At 37.8% G+C, this 19,718-nt stretch overlaps 3 protein-coding genes and 1 long non-coding RNA gene across 7 annotated transcripts; 2 read left to right on the forward strand and 2 right to left on the reverse strand.

Moving 5' to 3' along the window:
* Window positions 1-1,962: 1,962 nt before the first annotated feature.
* Window positions 1,963-2,948, reverse strand: LOC116177711 (non-structural maintenance of chromosomes element 3 homolog). Its single transcript, XM_031496765.1, has 4 exons — window positions 2,640-2,948; window positions 2,406-2,592; window positions 2,145-2,359; window positions 1,963-2,096 (listed from the first exon to the last, which is right to left on the reverse strand). The coding sequence occupies exons 1-4, from the start codon at window positions 2,907-2,909 to the stop codon at window positions 1,986-1,988; spliced, it is 783 nt and encodes a 260-aa protein (XP_031352625.1). The 5' UTR covers window positions 2,910-2,948; the 3' UTR covers window positions 1,963-1,985.
* A 141-nt stretch (window positions 2,949-3,089) lies between these two features.
* LOC116177710 (protein xmas-2) lies at window positions 3,090-13,548 on the forward strand. Of its 3 annotated transcripts, XM_031496763.1 has the most exons (11): window positions 3,090-3,227; window positions 3,294-3,419; window positions 3,473-3,804; window positions 5,798-5,879; window positions 5,928-6,135; window positions 6,181-6,372; window positions 6,416-6,745; window positions 9,190-10,465; window positions 10,959-11,578; window positions 11,903-12,477; window positions 12,818-13,548. In XM_031496763.1, the coding sequence occupies exons 2-11, from the start codon at window positions 3,376-3,378 to the stop codon at window positions 13,509-13,511; spliced, it is 4,353 nt and encodes a 1,450-aa protein (XP_031352623.1). In that variant the 5' UTR covers window positions 3,090-3,227; window positions 3,294-3,375; the 3' UTR covers window positions 13,512-13,548. The 3 variants fall into 3 exon arrangements, with proteins under 3 accessions (XP_031352623.1, XP_031352622.1, XP_031352624.1); XM_031496762.1 differs by lacking the exon at window positions 3,090-3,227 and having other exon boundaries at window positions 3,242-3,419; XM_031496764.1 differs by lacking the exon at window positions 3,090-3,227 and having other exon boundaries at window positions 3,242-3,419; window positions 6,181-6,366.
* An 851-nt stretch (window positions 13,549-14,399) lies between these two features.
* LOC116177712 (coiled-coil-helix-coiled-coil-helix domain-containing protein 10, mitochondrial-like) lies at window positions 14,400-16,883 on the forward strand. 2 transcript variants are annotated; one of them, XM_031496766.1, is made up of 4 exons: window positions 14,400-14,538; window positions 16,217-16,392; window positions 16,440-16,646; window positions 16,701-16,883. In XM_031496766.1, exons 1-4 carry the CDS (start codon window positions 14,444-14,446, stop codon window positions 16,709-16,711), a joined length of 489 nt encoding a protein of 162 aa, XP_031352626.1. In that variant the 5' UTR covers window positions 14,400-14,443; the 3' UTR covers window positions 16,712-16,883. The 2 variants fall into 2 exon arrangements, with proteins under 2 accessions (XP_031352626.1, XP_031352627.1); XM_031496767.1 differs by lacking the exon at window positions 14,400-14,538 and adding an exon at window positions 15,970-16,146.
* An 821-nt stretch (window positions 16,884-17,704) lies between these two features.
* On the reverse strand, window positions 17,705-18,522 carry LOC116178929. The gene is made up of 3 exons (XR_004146915.1): window positions 18,407-18,522; window positions 17,896-18,357; window positions 17,705-17,839 (listed from the first exon to the last, which is right to left on the reverse strand). It is a non-coding gene; the product is annotated as an uncharacterized LOC116178929 (long non-coding RNA).
* Window positions 18,523-19,718: the final 1,196 nt, after the last annotated feature.

Raw genomic sequence — 19,718 nt, forward strand, 5'->3', positions numbered from 1 at the left:
CAAAGCAACAATATTCATATTAATTAATATGACAGCCAGATCTTTATTTGTTTCAAGAAGTTATTTTGGTTGCATAAAATTAATAGCCTTTCAGAAGGATAGGGGAAAACAATACATGTAAATCCCTATGTCTATTTCTTAATAAATATCACTGTATAAGATGCTTGCGATGCAACAAATAGAGTACAACAATCTATAAATAAATACAATGTAGAACCCTGTTTTTTTTATTCTAAAAATGTCCATAACAAATTCAATGTCCATACCTACCAGTTTTTTATATAAAATGCTATTGTAACATAAATTAGGTTACGCTAGTCTAGTTAGCGTTGCCACTTTGACCGTCTGTCGGGACACCGTCCTTCCGTGTACCAAAATTCTGACTGGGTAAATAATAGGAAACCCCTTTAAAATTTATTGAGAAGGTATAAGTACCTACCTTAATTGTAATTTTCATAGTTTTGACAATTATGTTGATTTTTTCTAGTTATTTTTATTTTTTTAATGTCATACCCAGTGGCGGATTTACACAATTGCCGCCTAGGGGCAGAATGCGATCTGCCCCCCCCCCTCACTCAATTCTCCACCACAACCTCCGGACTTTGGATGAAGTTGCCCGCGGTAGGTACATACACATTTCATTTGTAATATGTATATTTAAATACTCGCCGTAATGTAACAGAAAATAATGATGCAACTATATGCACTCTGTTATAATACAGAGCTACCTACCTATCGAAACTAATATGACTCCTAAATCTAATTAATATGTACTACCTAACCTAAATATAGTGCACCTTAACACATGGCGAAAAAATTTCCAGCATTTAAATTAACTTCCTTCGTGCCTTTAAGGTTGAAAAGGAATCAATAATATCATCAAAGTCCAATTTCTTTGTCAAGTCCGGCTCGATGGTCAAAACGGCGATATCGTTTCCTGCTAAAAAAATCTTTCAAGAATCTGCCGCCCCTACAAATCCGCCGCCCTAGGCAACTGCCCCTAGTGCCCCTCCCCCCCCCCCCCAAATCCGCCACTGGTCATACCTATAATTAATTCTATTAAATTTTGTTGACGCATAAAATTACAGAAAAAATATTTTAATAAAAAAAACAGCAAAATAAAATGTTAATATAATCAATCTTAACCAAAGCATGTTTTTCTGGAACAAAAACCAACATATTAAACAAAAAAAGTTTGTACAGTCGTAAGTAAAATAAATAAAACCTTAATATGCGCAGAGAACGGAAACACAAGCCTAAAAATTAAAAAGGGTTTTGTTGATTTAAAAGTGTGTGTATCCGGGCCAGTGCAGCTAATTCCGGGATAATTCCGCCCATGTGGCAACCCTAAGAATAACGTGTAATGTTAAGGAGGGAACGATCTATTCTACTGTACTCAAGAATCGAGGCCCTGATAGGGGAAAAGTTAGCGTCACTTTCGAGTTCGAGCTGGGTTGAAGTGATTGTGGGTTTACTTAAGTGTTTATATTTATGTACCTATTCACATGAAAGCTTTGAACTATATGTTACGTTGTGTATAGATCAATGCTTGAAAGTGAATATTGCTCTGGATATTCGATTTAGGTAACCATTTATTTACCGTCGAAAAAAGAACCTCATGCAGTCCAGTTTCCGTGGTATATTTCTTTTTGCATCTCGTGCAGGCTGCAGGGCTTGCATCTAGCAATATGAGAAGGGTGCCCTCTAATTAACATTCCTTGTTTGTATGTGGTGATGGTCTACTTTAACTTGAATACTTACAGAAGACATTTGTCACTCCTTTGTTAAATCAATTGAACTTGAACTCAATGTTTGGAGTAGAGCTGGAGGCTGCTCCCCACACTTTGAAATTGATTTTTTATCAACAACTCTAGAACCCTAACTACAGGTTCTATCCTGTGTTTAGGAACTATTTCTTATAAGGGACATGGATTGAAATGAGGGAAAAACAGTTTTAACCAATAAGGATTGCTCTAAACGTTTATTTAATTATCACCAACTTCCATAGACTCATTTTCATCTGTAGCAACATTAAATTGTTTATCAGCACACTCTAACTGGGACGACCACGATTTCGGGTTACTGTCCTTGTAGATCTAAAACAAGCAGAATAAACAGAGATTAAACATTTTTAACAATCTTACTTTGCACACGAATTTTAGTAACTCGTGCTTGGAAACCTCATGCTCTGCTCTTGGTCCCCACGTGTAACTATGTCGTTTGGTTACATTATCAGTCTCCATATGTAAAAACCTCTGTTGCACCAAAGTTGATTGAATGAACGTTTTGACGTTTCCAAACACATCGTGCGTTTCCTCAACGTCAATGTTTAAGGAATTTAAAAATGAAAATAGACCAGCTAAAATCAAAGGTAATTCCGGATATCAAATTGAAAATTCATTTACCTTCTGTAGTGGTATTATTCGACATAAAAATGTGAGTTAAAATTAACATGGTTAAAATTTTGTGTGCATCCTCTGGCACGTCATTGTCGCACTGTTGATTCAATCCCTTATTCGGTAATGAGTTTGACACCAAGTACCGTATAACACTCTTTTGCTCTTCACATACGTACAAATCATAGCCGTATATCTACAAAGGGATCACTACAAAAGGTGGGAAAATATGTGGGTACCTACGTCTTTTAAAACTGCTTTCACTTTCTCTAAAATCATGTTATAACTTCGACCCACATTTTTCAAAACGTGCTTTTGTAAGTCTGCCTTTCGTATTGGTAAACGCGAGCCGGCATGATAGAGAACATACCTAACGCAGGCATTAACAAGCTCATCCAAATTTTCGACAACTCTCTGGCTGTTGTTGAAGGATACTTCCAATGTAAGTTGCGTCGAGTTGGAAGTCTGCGACGCGGACTGAGACGCTTGGCTTCTCCTGCCCCTTTTTCCCATAATTTGGAACAGGTAAATTGGTTCTTTTATTTTTTACTCTAATAAGGTTCTTTTTAACTTAGAAAAAGTTTGAGTAATGAGTTTGAGGTTATGTTTGTTTAACTTAGGCCGCGAAACGTCGGAAGTCAGAACTGTCGCAGTGTTGACAGACCACATTCTATTTTTCTTAAGAGATCGGTACAATCATTGATTATATACACATAATCAATGGTACAATGGTAACTTTCCAAATTTCAAAACTACACGAATTATTCGGTTTAAAATTAAATGTAATCGTCACACATTTTTAACCAACTGAGACGGACGTTGGGCCTGTAGGTGTGTCATTTTTACATTACACAGATTTGGCAACATAGGATTGATAATACTCAACTGAATTTTTAGGTTAAGATCGAATTCCTGTTTGTAAATAAACCTAAAAGCTTTCATTATTTCATTTAAACGAACTGTGATCAAAAATAATACAATGGAAGTGGAAGAAGATGTACCAGTGGATGTTTCTAAAATAAGGTAAAAATTCTGTAAGGATTTCCCCCAGTTTTCTCAACATTGTCCGTTTCAAGATGTCTTGATATGCCGGATGAGTTCCTAAAGAAAAGTGTGGCTCGACAATTCTTCGAGCAGTTCGGGGAAGTTCAACATATAATCATTAAACCGAAAAGTAAAATATGCTACGTTCACTATAAAACCTATGAAGACGCGCAAAGGGCATTATTTAACGCGAATTATTATCAAGGCAAAAAATTAAACATAAGTAAGTATAGCAGTAGACCCAAAACTAGGCAAGCTAAGAAAGATAACGATCCTATCTGGTTGCCGGATCGGGAAGTACAAGAGGAATTGGCTGCGATGGCCTCAATAAACGAAAGAAGTGTGTACAATTTACGACAAGAAGGTAAGTTGTTATGTGATAGAACTTCGCGTGCTAAGTATCGATTTCAAGTAATCAGACTTTGGTAGTAATTTGCCTTAGATTTGTGCAATGTCTTAAGTAAAAAGTAAACTCTCAATTTGGGATTAAAAAATTAAAGTTGTGCTGGATTGTGCTCTTTTAATGGGTGGTTGTGTCCAGGGGCGGATTATCTATAAAGCACAATAGGTGCCCCCCAAGGGTCTAGGTGATATTTTTATAGTAATAGAGGAATAAGGGTAACTTGCTCCAGGAACTAATAGACATAACTGAAGTTTTTTTATCACCACACGCACAAATTATTATGTTTTTTAAGTTTTTTACACTGAAACACATTGTAAATCTTATGCATTTTTTTTATCTAACCTCCAAACCCTACAATTTGTTGTTTCTTGCCTCATAAAAGCACACCAGTCAAAAAATTGTGTTCCAACTGGGTAAATGGGTACCTACCGAGAAATTTACAGTTTTGGACTATGAGCATTAGAGATCTCTAGGAGAACTTGATGGAACCTTAAAATCTTCAGAAGAACAATCAATTTTAGAGCCACTCAAGGGGAACCTTCTGGGAAGAGATAATCATGCAAATTTGAAGAGAATTAGAAACGAGATTAGAAAGGAAATGGAAAGAAATTTGGCAGATAGTGATAACCACTTAAGGGAAGGATCTTCATTTGGAATGTGTGTTTTTTAGTTGTATCTTTGCATTCCAGTTTAAAAGAATATTTAAGTACAACTATTCATCATATAAGAAAAAATGAAGTCCAATTTAAATAAAGAAAATTTTGATTTTTTCAAAAATCTTGATTTTTTATCAACATTTCCAGCGTCGAAGCATCGGAAGTGGTTGCCGCCAAAGGGGTGGTCAATGTTTTTCACTTATAGGTTTTTCCTTTTTTTAGAAGCAACGTAGAGTTTTTGATTTTTATTAATGTATTTTGTTGATATTTTAATCACAGATACTTCTGGTATAGGCAAACATATCGCATATAATAAAATCAGATGTGCGCATGCGCAGACTGCGCAATGTCAACTTTCTTATTTATGGAATTTTTTTTTAAATTTTAACCAAAGATGCCTTTCAGTCACAAACACACGTATAGAAGAATTTTAGATAATATAGCGATATGAGCCCGCCTGCGTAGCTTAGATGAGCTCTAACTTTGCCTGCTTGTATAATGGGTTAAGTGGGGAGAGTACCAATAAAAAAAAATAGGTACCTACTTAGCCTTCAAACATATTTTATTCTCCTTTAGCTTCTTAATATTTTCAAAAAATACCAGCTTTGGGAGTTTATTTATTATTTAGGTACAAAAAGAACCATGGCACATCGCAGAACAATCTAACATAGTATTGTTTTGTTTTTGGACTGTCGTGCTAGAACAACTTTTGGTTTTTGAATTTAATTTCATGTTGGTTCTTTTGTTTAAGAAATGGTTGAAATGTTTAAAAAAGAATAACTGCCTTTATAATAAAAGATATTGTAACGTAACTTTAATTGCCAGCTTTATTTATTGTCAATTAATTAACAATAAATGTATAACAGTCTTGAAATGAATTGATTTATAACTGTTGCAATATTATTTGTTACTCACATATACACAATCATTGACTAATACCCTCAATGACACAATTCATAACCTCTCGAACTGTTTACTTCGGCGTTGAAATTGGAACTGACTTGAAACGCAATTCGATGACTTTTATATGAAGTAAACTCGAGTGCTCCCGAATGTTCTAGAGGAAAACACATTTTACGTTCTTATGACTAATCTTTCCTGGCGGTTCAATGTTTATCGGGATTTCTGGAAAATTCGCTACAATATGGAGTATAACAAACTCTTTAATTAATTTTTGTTTTCTTAAATTGTAACCTTATTTTTTTATTGACATGACATAAACTTAGCACAAAAGTTTGTTTGCCTTGCCATACTGCATAAGTTGTCTTGTAAGTCGACTATTGGCGTGACATTTGCAGCTATGCTAGTCGATTCACCTCCCAGACCGTCAAGTGCCGCTACAAAGAAAACTAAGCGAATTGAGAAACCAACATCGAAAAAGTATACTTCAACCTTTCATTTACATTTTTGAATTTGAAATTTTTGTAGCGGTTGGACTCCAGAGCAACTGGAGCTACTTAGTACAATTAAGCAGGTGACCCATACCATTGAAGACAAATATAAGGTGCTAGAAGCGCGAGACAAACTGATGAGGCTGCGTCTGAAGAAATTGACTAACATGGATAAGGCAACGAAGGGCACTTGTCCGGATATGTGTCCCGAAAAAGAACGATTGCAACGCGAAATACAGCACCAGGTAGTTTATTCGGTTGTTATTCGCATTTTAAATGTTCCTCAATAGGTGGCGCTATACGAACAAGACGCGGTGGGAAAGTGCATGAATCCGTACCTCGCGATTAAGCAATACTCGCGAAGCTCCGCAGATCAAGAGGCACCCCTGCCACACGAATTGCGACCGGTTGCAACTTTAGAATTGTCGATGGGATATTTGACGCACAACATTATGAATTTGTGCGACGTGGAAGATGTACTGGTACGTTTTTTGTCGATTTTCGAACTATTTGGAAAACTTGTAGGTTAATCTGGCTGAGTGGTACCACTTTCTTTGGGATCGTACGCGGAGTATACGAAAGGATATTACTCAACAGGAGCTGTGCTGTCATGGATCGGTCGCATTGTTGGAGCAGTGCGCCCGTTTCCATATACACTGCTCCGCGAGGTTGGTCGCTGAAGATCCGTCTGTGTTTGACCAGAAGATTAACACAGAAAATTTGACGAAGTGCTTGCAAACCTTGAAGTATATGTATCACGATTTGGAGTTGAAAGGGGAAAGCTGCAAGAATGAGGCGGAGTTTCGGGCGTATATTATTTTGCTCAATTTAAATGATGGTAATTTTATGTGGGAGGTGAGTATTTTTTTATAGAGGCTGGAGTTGGACGAAGGAGAAACTCCAAAGACAAAGTGACAATGATATGCTTTAAAAATTTTGCAATTTTTTTTTTTCGACCCCAAAATGGCGCACAAGGGATAAACAACTGTGTAATTTCTCACAGCAATCAAAATGTCCAACTCGTTTGACTGTTCTACCCTGAATGAATTTTGATAAGTACATACACTGTGTCCAACATAAGGATGTCTATCATGGGAATCTCCGAAACCATAGGTATAGAAGATACAACGATCGTTAAATTAGGGAAAAGTTGTGCAATTAAAGAGTTATTATCATGCTGTAAAGAAAGTCAGAAAATTCCGATTACTTCCGAAGACATGCCAGAAAAACAGAAATTTGCCGATTTTGTTTTTAATTTTTTTTATGTTATTTGAACAGATACAGAAAAATTTAAAAAAACACTTTCCATTGCCACTTTTTAAGCTCTACAAGACACCTTTGAGAAATTTTGAATACAACGTTTTGTTTCGGAGAAATCATCATCAACCTTATTTTTTTAAATGGGTCGTAAGAAAAAGTACATACTGTGTAGAGTAACATTTTTTATTACGTCGATGTATGACACACACAAAAAAACAACAGTTGGAAATTGTTGGTTTCAACAGGATGGTGCACCCGCGTACAATCATCCTAATCGTGCGAGAATAACTATCGAACAAATTTCCTGGAAAATGAAAAATATGTTCAATAGGTATTCTCGCGCGATTGGGGAGGGGGGGGGGGGTTGTGTGCGGTTGCACCATCCTGTTGAAATCAACAGTTTTCAACTTACATTTCGTACATCGTTATATTAGTAATAAAAAGTAATGCTACCCAATCCAGTATGTACCTACTTTGTTTACGGGCCATATAAAAAATAAAGTTGATGATGATTTCTCAGAAACGAAACGTTGTATAGAAAATCTCTCAACTCTATCTTGTAGAGCTTACATAGTGGCAATGAGAAAGTATTTTTTGACTCTTGTAAACACTGCAGGCGCCTTTCAACAGCCATTTTGTTGACTTCAAATCGTTATTAACCTGAATCATCAGTTACAAAAAAATCATCATCTTTGCAAATTATTTTGCAACATTTTTGTGCTGTAGCCATGCCTGTAGTTGTGCTTTAGTTCAGGAAGAATTTGGCAAGTTTTCCAGTAAGCTATTGTGATAACTAGCATAGTCCATAATAATCAGCTATGGTTCTAAATTTGGTAGCAAATGGTCCCCGAACCACTTAAGAGAACTGTCCTTGTTCATTTCCCTGTGGTAATCTGGAACATTTGTTTTTGAAGCAATAATTAAAGATGCTCCAGTGCTCATATTTCCGACATGTAAAACCACATATCTCAAATAGTTAGAAGATGATATTGTTCTTATCAATACCAGTATGTTACCTGCGTCCCATTTTCAAATACCCACGTTTCATCAAAAAAAGGTGAATTGGCGTCCAGTCTCAGATTGCATATTTTTTACATACGTATTTAAAAAATTGACTCTTGATAGTGCAATATTGGGTAACCCCATTAAACCTTTTCTTGGATTCTCTTTTTGATAGCGGACCCATTATATAAGTTTTTCTCTTTTAGAATTTGCAAAGGTGATTGAAGTGTAACATGTTCTAAAAGACAAACGTAAACGGCTTATAATATCTACTCAAATATTAATTTAATATGATACTATGCGATCAAAAAAGAGTTGCTGTCAAGTCACCTATGGAATTTTTGTTTACATGAAGAAGCCTATAATTTTTGTACAGTTGGCATAAACGCCCATGTACCATTCGTGTGTTGTAACCTACTGTGTTGGATCATGTTGTAGATGGAGTTCCGAATCGCTGCTTGTGTGAAACCATTCACATCGCTAACGGGTTTCTTACATTGCCTTGATTTTTATGAGCTTGAGACTGACTTGATGTTGAGAAATTTATGAAATAGACGTCACTGTTCGGAGGCTAATATTTAGTGCATCCGAAACTCTGTAAAATTAAGGTTGTTACATATACAAATTCTTATATTACTAAAGTAACCACTCACCTCTCTCACTGCTACGACTGGCAAAAATAGACCACCATTATCTCTTTCACGGTCAAAGTAACGAATAAGATTAGAAATAAGTTACTTACTTTTTCTTGATAAATCTGATGTCATTTTTGGGTTATACAACTTTTGGCGCAGAATATCGCAGTGAGACTTGCGGAAGTTATGCTTTTACACATAATTGTTTGTTATGAAACTAACGGATTTGTTATCAGCTAATGTAGCAATGTGGTTAGAGTGATTTTTTAAAATTTTGTTCATACGTTGACATGAGAATATGCCCCAAAAACAGAATTAATGAGGCACGCAAACTAAGGAAAATCGTATTTTACTTTCTTACTTTGCGCACATTGACTGTTATCGTCTAATTTACTTTTCTAGGTTCAACAATTAAAACTGAACATTCAAAAGTCTCCCGAAGTGAAATTTGCTTTGGAAGTCTACTCCGCGCTCGACAAGAATAACTTCGTAAAGTTTTTCAAGCTGGTCCGTTCCACCAATTACCTGAACGCCTGTATTTTGCTGCGTTATTTTATACAAGTGCGCGGTACAGCTCTTTCGACGATTTTAAAATGCTACTCGCCACGGACGCCGTACACACAATTCCCCCTGTCCGAACTGCAGCACCTGCTGGCGTTCGAAGATGCCTCGTCGCTAACAGAATTTTTGGCGTCTTTTGGTCTTTACTTAAATCAGGATGAGTCTCAGGTAATTCTCGATCGCAAAGCTCATCAGGAACCGGAGATACCGATAACCCTAGATCGAGCAGTAAATGTCGTCGAATCAAAACGGACCAAGTCAGTTGGAGAAGTTGTCTGTGGAGGCGTTCTTCCACCTCCGCTCTACAAAAGCTACGTACCCCGCAACAGTTTCGCCGAAAATGGCGTTCTAATAATGACGGACACTTTAAAGGAAATCATCAAGGAGGCACAAATTCCATCCGAAATTCTAGAGCAGCCTAAAGTGACAGCTGTCGACCAGCCCGATGGTGAAAAATTAAATCAACCGCTACCCTTTTGGGCATTTAAAAATGAATCTATTTTCAAAACTAAGGCCGACTCGCCTCCGCGCCTGGGCATTTTCGGCGGGACGAAACCGAGCGAAGCCGCGAAACAGTTCACATTTAAAATGCCTCAATCGGCTACCGCCCAACAAAAATCATTGGGCATATTTCCCCTTCCATCCAACGACAATCAGTTCGCCTCAACAGTCGTCCAACCTCAACCCCAAAAACCAGTATTTAACGTGCCAATTTTTCCAACGCAAAAGAACCAAAACGAGAGCATCATGCAATCGTTCTTCGGTTCGGATGCCGCGAGCAAACCCAAAACTGCCCTACCTCAAGCGCCTGCCCACTTCAGCGGTTCCCAGCCGCCCATTTTTGCCAATCAGAAATTCGATTTTGGCGCGCCGCTCGTTCAAACTGCTCGTCCGGCGTCAGAAAAGGTGGAAACGAACATGGCCGAGGTGCTGCGTTTAAAGGAGGAGGAGACGAAGCGCAGGTTAATGGAACGGGCCGCCGAAGAGCAACGCGAACGGGAGAGGTTGGAGAAACTGCGCTTGGAGGAATTGGCAAGGATGAAAGAGGAGGCGTTGAGGAAGGAAAACGAAAGGCGCAAAAGGGAGAAGGAAGAGGAAATGGAGAAGAGGCGCATAGGTAAAGTTCACTTTAAGTCTAAGTTTTGAGTTTGTAGCGTTTTTGTTCTTTTCGTGTTTCATCGCTCTATTTTACATAAACTGTATTCTCTACTTTGATCTTAATTCAGTTGTTTTTCCTAAAATAATAAATATTGTTTTGTAAGTGTGTTTGGATAAGTTCATGCTACTCACAGTTACTAGGGCGTTCATTTTTGGACCGAATTGTAACAGAAGCTGCAGGAAATGTAAAGAAGTAGACTGTTGTATTACGAAACTTACTACCTACTCTTTAGTTGTTTGAGAGTGCTAATTATTAAATTCAAATCCTTGAGCACCTTATTTCTGATCATCTGAACTCATTCTGTTTGGGTGTTTTCGAATCTCATGTTCTTTTTAACGTCTTCATCTGTCTAATTCTGGTTTGGAAGTAGGTGGGTGCACATGGGTGGCTTTATTCTCAATTTATCATCTTGAGGTGTGCCTTGGTAATTCGGCAACGTCTATTTTTGCAGCTATGCTGGTGGAAAAAGAACGACTACTAAGAATCGAAATAAACAAAACCGTCACGGAACTTATGAACGACCTCCTAGCACGAGTCGAAGCAATACGAAAAGAAGAACGTCTCAACGACATAGCGACCAACATCAGAAACTTTAAAACCCGCCAATTCGTCGCCCTATGGAAGAAGAAGTGTCGTCTAATCAAGAGAAAACGACACGCAATCGATCAGAATCCGGTCTGGTTGCCCGAACGTTCCGTTTCCGAGGAGGCGGCGCAACTCCTCACCGCAAACCAGGAGTTGATGTTGCAAAATATTAAACGCTATAAGACTGGGAAATCGTACGAGATTGCCGCGTCCGAAAGAGAACAAGTCGACAGTATCGACATTAGCTACTATTACAAGTTGTTACTCGCGAGTTACACGAAGATGCAGACGAGACTTCCGAACGAACTCTTCTGGAAGGTTACTGTCTCACTGCCCGATTTTAAGGAAGTTAAGGTCGGGTTGAGCGTTATCGAGAGCGTTTTAATGCAGTATTTCAAATGGAAGGATCGCTATGGATCTACAGCGAGAGTCGATCAATATCAAAGTGGCAAATTGTTGGGGTATTGCATCGAAAGGAAGCAGGGAGTATGTATTTTAGTTGCTTCACCGCAGTCTAAGTACAAAGCACTCTGCAATGGACCCACAGTTTGCTAAAGGCCATTATGGTCGTTGGTCTGTTAGTATTATAGCGTAGTGGGATGCTAACCCATTCATTAAGTTGCCCACAATTATAAATTTGTTTGTATCTTTTTTTCCGTTTAGGCTCCTTTTTCAATCAAATGCGCGCTAGGGTTGTTTCAGCAAGAAAACGCCATTAGAATCAATGGCATGGGTTAGTTTGTATCGGTGCAAAGCGCATTGTGTTTAGGCTGTGGTTTAATGTGAATGAGAACACGGTTATTGTTGTAGGTATTAGAGGTTGACAGCAACTCGAATGGAATTGTGTTCTTGTCACACGAGCCCAGTGACCACCTTCACCAACGAATTTCGTTTGCGATAAAAAATTTTCCAAAATGTTGCCGGTTAGCTGTAGCAGTTGTATTCGTTAACGATGAGGCTCAAAGTATTAACTCTCAAAAATTAGGAGTGCTTCTGGAGAAGAACCCGCGCATCACAAATTATAAAGTAATTACGTGTCAATTCCAACGACACTCCATACTGAGCGCTGTTAAAGAGAGTTTAGATTTTCTCTCTGAAAACATTCAGAAACCTCCCCCTCTCGAGCTGGACATGGTGGGTTCGTTCGTTTACTCGCACTTATCAATCGACTTATGGAATCGAATGAAGAGCTGCTCTGTTTGGAATGCGAACTACAAAACATGCTTAAAGTCGCCAAATTTAGTGATTGGTTTGTACAATCAAGGCATCGATAAACTCAAGGAGATCGTTTCGGACCACACCTGTTTGGACTATCCCAGTTTTCCCATCGAATTTGATGTGCTACTGCACGAAAAGATACCAGAAGTCCTACCATGCGATTATAGGTTTGTTCTACTAATAATCTAAGAGGTACTTTTTGTTTAAAATTACCGCCGCTAGATGATGCTTTAAACTAGAAAGTTCCTTTGTGGAACAGTAGTTATAGACAGTCACATTACACGCCAGACAGACAGTGAGGTTCTAGCGCTGTTCAACAGACCTGTTCCTGTTAAACCGACTTGTTTAATATTAACAGGTCAGTGGAACACTCTTATTTTCATAAACAGGCCTGTTCATATTCGCACGTCAAATGATTTGCGCCCAAACGCATGCGCTAGAATGTCATGTAACGTTCTGACTCAGGTGTCCCTTTAACTACTTGAAACAATTAAAATCATGTTTCAGGTCCTTCCCTTCATTTTGGAGAAAGGCGACATATCGATCTCTACTTCGTAAAACCCTAAACTCACTAAAACTACCCGAATACAAATCGGTATGGCCTCCTAACGACGAGTCCACACTGGAGAAGGATCTCTTCGCGTATTGCTTATCGATTTTCAAAAATCCACAGAAAGTATTCTACAAAGTGATGGCAGTTGTTTTGAAGAACTACGACCCGTCGTGCGACTTTGATAGAATAAAAAACCTCCTCTGGATCGACATAATGGGAGTGATTTCCGCCGAGAAGCTGCAGGAGGGCAATTTTCTTCTACGCCACACCCCGTTTCACGCCAAGTCGACGTTTACGCAGTCGTTCGTCGTTTATAAAACTCAAGCTCTCGAGAGGTTCAAATCTGAGGAGTGGTTTTATTTGGAAAATCCGCTGGTTAAGAGCGAAATAAAGAAGTTACCAGAGAAGGTGTACGCGCATGATGTCAGGAGAACTAATCAGAACACGATCTCAGTTGAAGAGATTGATCTAGATGAGATAGAAAAAATGGTAAGGGCAGATAAAACTGTAAGTACTGATTCAAACATTGACAAACTGAGAGAGTTGGAAGAGTTTATGAAGGATTTAGAAACCAGTATGGATATTCACAAACAAATCAATGCCACTTTTCAGCGAACTGTTAATCAAGCTCTAGGTATAAATAATTAACTATAAGTTTACGAAATAAATTATGTTGTTGACTGAATCTTTGGTATTTTTCTCTTGCTGGCGACGAACACCCACTTTCATTTCGGTAGCAGTCGACTCGGACTGGATAGCACAAATAGGTCCTGCGTTGTGGGTTCTTTTATGTGATGGGATGTGAAACATAATCGGGAAGGGTATTGAATAAAATGCAGAATTCTATGCGTAAGAGACTAAGAACACACAATAAGGCGGTAGCAGGAAAACCTTTTATTGGCAAAAAACCTGATATGTCCTGCACAAATACATGAAATAAATCAACTACCAGAACAAAAAACAAAAGAAAAATAGACACAAATCAAACTCAAATTGTACAACAAAAATCAGTTATCAAGTCAAAAGCAATAAATCGACAAAGAACGTACGGAAGAAGCGGATAATTGCAATTGTCAATTCCCGAGTCGGCGGGTCGTTTTGAAAAATTGCTGTTTTCATCATGCCCCAGATGTATGCATCCGGGTGAGTAAGGTCGGGGTTATGTGGGGGATAATTAAGGTCTGTTTTTCGGGAAATCACACTGTCACCAAAATGATCCCCAGTCAACGACTGACCAGCGATATGACTCGTCGCACCGTCTTGCTGAAATCACTGTCTTAGGTTTCTGAAAACTTCAGCTAAAATTGAGATCCAACCCATTTAATACTATGTTAATTATGTCTGCCAAATCCGTATGAGCGATTATATGCTTCACATACTTACAAACGACTTTTTATCAAAAATACCTGTGCATGTGACTTTATCCCCGTGTAAATGTGGTCTTAAGAAAAATTCCCCGTATAAACAATTCTGTGTCAATAGATCAAGTGGCACACCAGGTGAAATTGTCAAAATATAGTATTGTCACGACATACATTTTTCATGTGCATATAAATTCAAGTAGGTAACTTCCGCACAATATGCCTCGACAAGGAAAAGGTGGCAGTGGGCATGGCTCGTTTAGTAGAAGCAGTACCGGTTCAATGAAATTACAGCAACCAAGTCGGAAGTATTCGTAAGTAAATTTTAAACATTCCTTGTACATTGGTAACTCTGTGTTGGTGAAACCGTTAACTCTAATCTCGCCACAACGAAACTATTTTTTGATAATCCTTCAAAAAGCGTAGGATGTATAACAACATATGGATTTACATATGTTTAAACTGCATTTAATCTTCAAATTTTAGTAGCTATAAAAGGTGTTTAGATTAATTTCATAATTTATTTGCGTGTATAGGTCACGAAGCAATTGTCACGGTTTGCAACACACGTTAAGGCGCATATTCATATAGCGGACGATTTCGGCCGAGTGGATTCGCTCGGCTAAATGTGAACGCACAATCACAAGCGAACGAATACGTTAGCATTTTCTAGTTTTCGCTATCGCCAGGTGGCGCATCAAAGAAAATTTTCGAAGAATTCGTTCGGTATATTTTCTAGTGTGTACGGCTTCCCACAGTATTCGCAATGGCTATATACCTACCGCGTATACACCCGCGAACGTTCTCATTGATGAGACTTGTGAAAATTGCATTGTAAATATTGCTCGGCCAGTCGGAACAATTTTGAGCAATGACAATGGACGGCCAGCCAGGACTGACAGTCCACGGACTGCCGGTGAACTGAACATGAGTGTCGAAGCTTAAGTAGTTATGGAGACTCCAAGTCAACAAGATATCTTGGTTTTCCCATTTTTAGATTTTATAAGGTAACTAAAGAACTATTGGATACATATTATGCTTCGTTTATTAATCTTCATCTGATATTACTTCCCCATGAAATTACTGTTTCAGTCGATATTTTACCTAAAAAAGGGCCAAAATTAATTTTTTTGATTTTTTGGAAAAAACCGCCAATTTTTGGAGGGCACTATTAGCCTTAAAAAGTTGGAGTGGGGGTAAAATCGTAGATTTAGTTTAAGACGTCTATCTCAATTTCTCGTAGGATCATTTTATGAATTTTGAGCCTAAAACCGAATTTCAAGATTTTTGTGTCCTGAGATTAGCTCATGTCTTTTCAATCTCCAAATTGGCGTTTTGTGTTGAAAATTTGCGGTCTAAAATAAATGAACAAAAATCATTTATTTTTAAGATTTTCCTTTTAATAAATTATAAAAATACTACAAATTATGTATATTTATAAACTGTTGCATCCAAGGACGGATAATCAGTAAATATTAGGCAAAATGGGCTCTGTAAAGTACAGTTGGTTGCCTAAGTACCAATCGTGATTTATTCTATTGTCACAGTATGTATGTCCTATTGTCATTCCTAAATATTTTATTATATTCTTCACATGAAATTATGAAACCAAAAATTTAAAAAAAAATAGGCAACAACAATGATAAAAATACTAAAAATGACCTTTAAACCCTCAATACTGTCATTATCACATGATTTGGAGAGTTTTCAAAACGTCAACTCTATCTCTCTCTATCACGTTCCAATACGCAATACCGAGTCGCGTGTTCCTTCATCAACTACGTCTGATCAGAAATTTCTAGAACTGTCAAACGTTGTTAAATAAACGTCGTACCTATTTCTTCTCAATAAAATTAGCCAAGAAAAATGCCACGACGAGGACGATCAGCATCACCATCACCAAGGTCCGCACCAGCTCCTAGGTAAAGTGTTAATAACCGTTAATTACTGCTGTGTTATTACCTAACCTAATCATGCTGCGTGGTTTTTTAGGACCAATCTCCCCGCGAGAGCACCACCTGCGGCTGCGGCGCATCCACCAAGTCATCCCCCTGCGATGGCAACGCCCGCACCTCAACAACCGAGTCTCTTCGGACAAATGGCAGCGACCGCTGGAGGTGTAGCCATCGGTTCGGCGATCGGTCACACCGTTGGTCATGCCATGACCGGTAAGAAAATTCATAACGGTGAAATTTTGTACACAAAACCCTTTTAGGAATGTTTAGCGGTGGCGGCGGCAACGAACCCGCGCAGGCTCCACAACAAGCAGCTCCAGCATCCGCTCAGCCTCAACAGAACTTAGACGAGACAGGTCCCTGCGCTTGGGAAATAAAACAGTTTCTACAGTGCGCTAGTAATCAGTCCGATTTAACACTCTGCCAGGGATTCAACGAAGCCATGCAACAGTGCAAGATACGAAACCGTAAGCAATACGTGCGTCATTTTTAAGGGCAATCATTTATCTTTTATATTGCAGATATGGCTTAGGTGCGATTACGGTGCCAGCTAGTTTATCAAATTAGTCCTTTAGTAAATTGGAATGCGATAACGTGGAAGGTTTCGTTTATGTAAAGGTATTGCTCCATGCTTTTTGTATAGAGTAGTTCAAAAAATTTGTGTAGTTATAAATAACAAAAAATAAAATTTAAATGAGAACAATTTTATGAATGTTTTATATTTTTGTTGGATTATGTAATGAGTAGCAGTCTTAGAGTAAGCTTTATTCCTTACTCGGCTTCCTATACTGGTGGCAGGTCATAGCCAAGGGCCATATTGAAAAATAGTATTATAAAATTCCATGGCATCACAGATTATTGAAAAAGATGCGGGTTTTATTTTTCCAGTTTTCCGTCTATTATACAAAAAATTGAAAACTAACACGTTTTATCGGCGTAAAAAATTTTTTCCTACAAAAAACCTTAATACATTTTTGCTCTAAAATAATTTGAGGGGCCATAAATTTTACATTGAAGTCCCTATGATACGTTACGCAAGTCACCACCCTGTATAGTAGTTCTTTCACTTGGTAGTTCTCTACGAGTAGTTCTAATGTGTTCAAGTTGGTGTCACGTGATATCTACAATGGCGGGTTGTGGGGTAATTTTGTTTTGATTTTCGCGTAACGACGTTTTGCTAAAACCGGCAAATCGATTATAGCTACTATACAGTGCGGAAATCTAACAAATTTGCTCGGTTATGTTTCAGTCGTTCTGCGTTACTAATAGTGAGGTTAGGAGACTTTAAATTTGAATTGTAAGTGCCTGCTCGCATTTGTGCTTGGAAAGTTCAACTGTTATCAAGAAGTAGTGACCTAGGGTAAGATTTTAACATAGGATTTGTGTGGTGAAGGTTTCCGTTAATGAACTAAATGTCGGTACTCGGATGATTTAATTCTTTGAAATCAACATGTCAAAGTCTGCTTAAGCTTACTTGAAGCTCTGCTTGGCAACTGTCGCATTCATACACAAATTGAAAAAGTTTTACCTAGAAATCCATTATGGTCATAAGTGTTCGAACTTCACCTGAATATCACTCCTACAGGCTACTTCCCATCTGTAAGAAATATCAATTTTCTTCACCTTTTGCAGTCTTTGAAACAGTGTACATACTACATGACTACAATACAATACAGTACTCAACTAATTCAATATGTGGAGGTAAGAATTACTTACATTACTTTTTAAAAATTGATTTGTAGTTATAAATGTTACAGGCGAGGTTACAGGGATTCAAGCTATTATGCCTGTGCACGCACAATCCTCATTACTAGCGTCAGGATATGACAGTGTTCCATGAGTCTTTCTTCAGGGAGTATTGTATCTGGCTATTGCCATGCAAAAGAGACAGATTGTTACTCTGCTTTGTTTAAGTGTCGTTTCAAACATTGATTCTAGAGATTTATTCATGTCCCAAAACCCCCCTCAACTAGAATTTTCATTTGTTTATTTTAAAAAATTTAAAATTTGAAACCACTGCTTCTCGAAAATATACAAACGTATCGAGTACAATACACCCAAACACCATTTTTGTGTTTAGTCCCCTTACGGGAATAGGACCGTACAAGCTTCTTATTCTCTTTTAGTGTAAAAGGCACAGGAACAAAATGTGAATTTGTAATTCAACATTTATTTACCCTGTAAATATGTACATATTTGAAAGAAACTAGTAGTGGTGCATACATACCAGGTTGCGGCAAATGATTACCCTACACTAGGTAATCTGTGCCAATGTAGTGATTTACATATGAGCGGCGCAGCATGGATTGTTGATTGAAAGGTTAATCATACACTACTATAAATAATAATACAGGTGTATTACTGGTTGCATATCTTAACGTATTCTCGACGACAATTCGTAAGGTTGCAGTAATTTATTGTGCCGTATGGATGGCGCCAGTTGCCTATGCAATCCATAGATATATAAATACCTAGATACAGCCATCCTTAACAAACGTACCTCGGTTTTTAAAAAACATATCAAAGAAATTTGTACATCTCTCCATTACTTTCTAACCAAGATGAAACATGTTCTATCTCTTTTTATTGCATTAACCACTATGTCGTACGCGAATCGGACGCTTAAAACAAACTTAGCGCGTCCCATAAGTCATGTGACAGTTGACACATTTCACGATAGCGCGAAATCCAATCTAACTAAAAATATTCGCCCTAAACATGATGGGCGGTTTTTTCACTAAATATTATGTAATTATTGCGTTATCAATTGAATACGAATAACATTAGTGCTTGCCATAATGATAGACGCGTCCATAATTGTTATTCCTGAAATAGTTTTATTACATCGAACTACGCCATTCAAATTTGGGATAATGTTTACCCTGTTTGGCATGATGTGCTGCATTGAATTTATTGCTGGCTTGCAGAATATCAAAAAAACCGTAAGTAAGTAAAGTTTATGTTCAACATTTTAATTTTAATTGCATGGTTTTAGGCGTAATGGTAAAGGAAATTGTTGCGACAGGAAGTGAATTCGTTTCCAATTATTATTTTGGCCTATATGATGTTGATGCAGTGCGTTTGTATCATGATCACAAAGAAGGATCCGTCCAATATTCTTAGGAAAACGAGTTTTTAGACTGTGTGTGCGTGCAATATCAAATTTTGGTCGCTACGCGTCTTGCCTACCTTTCGGCATATGTCCATTCGGTGGGGTTTCTTTTTGAAATTATAGTGCTAATTGTAGTAAGTAAGCTACACGTGTACATTTATTTAAAATAAATACAACACCTTAACAATGATATCCAATTGGTGATAATACTCATTTAGTGAACATTCATTACGTTTGTAAAAGCTCACAATCCGAATCATCGTCAGATGAAATTGACAAATTTGAATCATCACTGTCATTATTAACACTTAGGTATTATAAAGTTCAGCAACATCAACCAAATATAACTTCTCTTTTAAATTAATCACTTTCCACATGTTCACACACTTTCTTCCAGTTGTCAGCTGTAATTTTTTCAAATTCTTCA

This window comes from Photinus pyralis, unplaced genomic scaffold (assembly GCF_008802855.1).
Source record: "Photinus pyralis isolate 1611_PpyrPB1 unplaced genomic scaffold, Ppyr1.3 Ppyr1.4_LG8, whole genome shotgun sequence".
NCBI classification, from domain to species: Eukaryota; Metazoa; Arthropoda; class Insecta; order Coleoptera; family Lampyridae; genus Photinus; species Photinus pyralis.

What these genes read in the sequence shown, in the direction of transcription:
- LOC116177711 (XM_031496765.1), bottom strand. Translation starts at nt 2,909, where the DNA reads ATGGGAAAAAGGGGCAGGAGAAGCCAAGCGTCTCAGTCCGCGTCGCAG. An exon ending in TGAAAGCAGTTTTAAAAGAC is followed by an intron (nt 2,593 to 2,639) that starts GTAGGTACCCAC and finishes ATCCCTTTGTAG; the next exon opens with ATATACGGCTATGATTTGTA. An exon ending in GAATAATACCACTACAGAAG is followed by an intron (nt 2,360 to 2,405) that starts GTAAATGAATTT and finishes CTTTGATTTTAG; the next exon opens with CTGGTCTATTTTCATTTTTA.
- LOC116177710 (XM_031496763.1), top strand. Translation starts at nt 3,376, where the DNA reads ATGGAAGTGGAAGAAGATGTACCAGTGGATGTTTCTAAAATAAG. An exon ending in GAGAAACCAACATCGAAAAA is followed by an intron (nt 5,880 to 5,927) that starts GTATACTTCAAC and finishes AAATTTTTGTAG; the next exon opens with CGGTTGGACTCCAGAGCAAC. An exon ending in AACGCGAAATACAGCACCAG is followed by an intron (nt 6,136 to 6,180) that starts GTAGTTTATTCG and finishes GTTCCTCAATAG; the next exon opens with GTGGCGCTATACGAACAAGA.
- LOC116177712 (XM_031496766.1), top strand. Translation starts at nt 14,444, where the DNA reads ATGCCTCGACAAGGAAAAGGTGGCAGTGGGCATGGCTCGTTTAGTAGA. An exon ending in CAACCAAGTCGGAAGTATTC is followed by an intron (nt 14,539 to 16,216) that starts GTAAGTAAATTT and finishes GTGGTTTTTTAG; the next exon opens with GACCAATCTCCCCGCGAGAG. An exon ending in CGTTGGTCATGCCATGACCG is followed by an intron (nt 16,393 to 16,439) that starts GTAAGAAAATTC and finishes AAACCCTTTTAG; the next exon opens with GAATGTTTAGCGGTGGCGGC.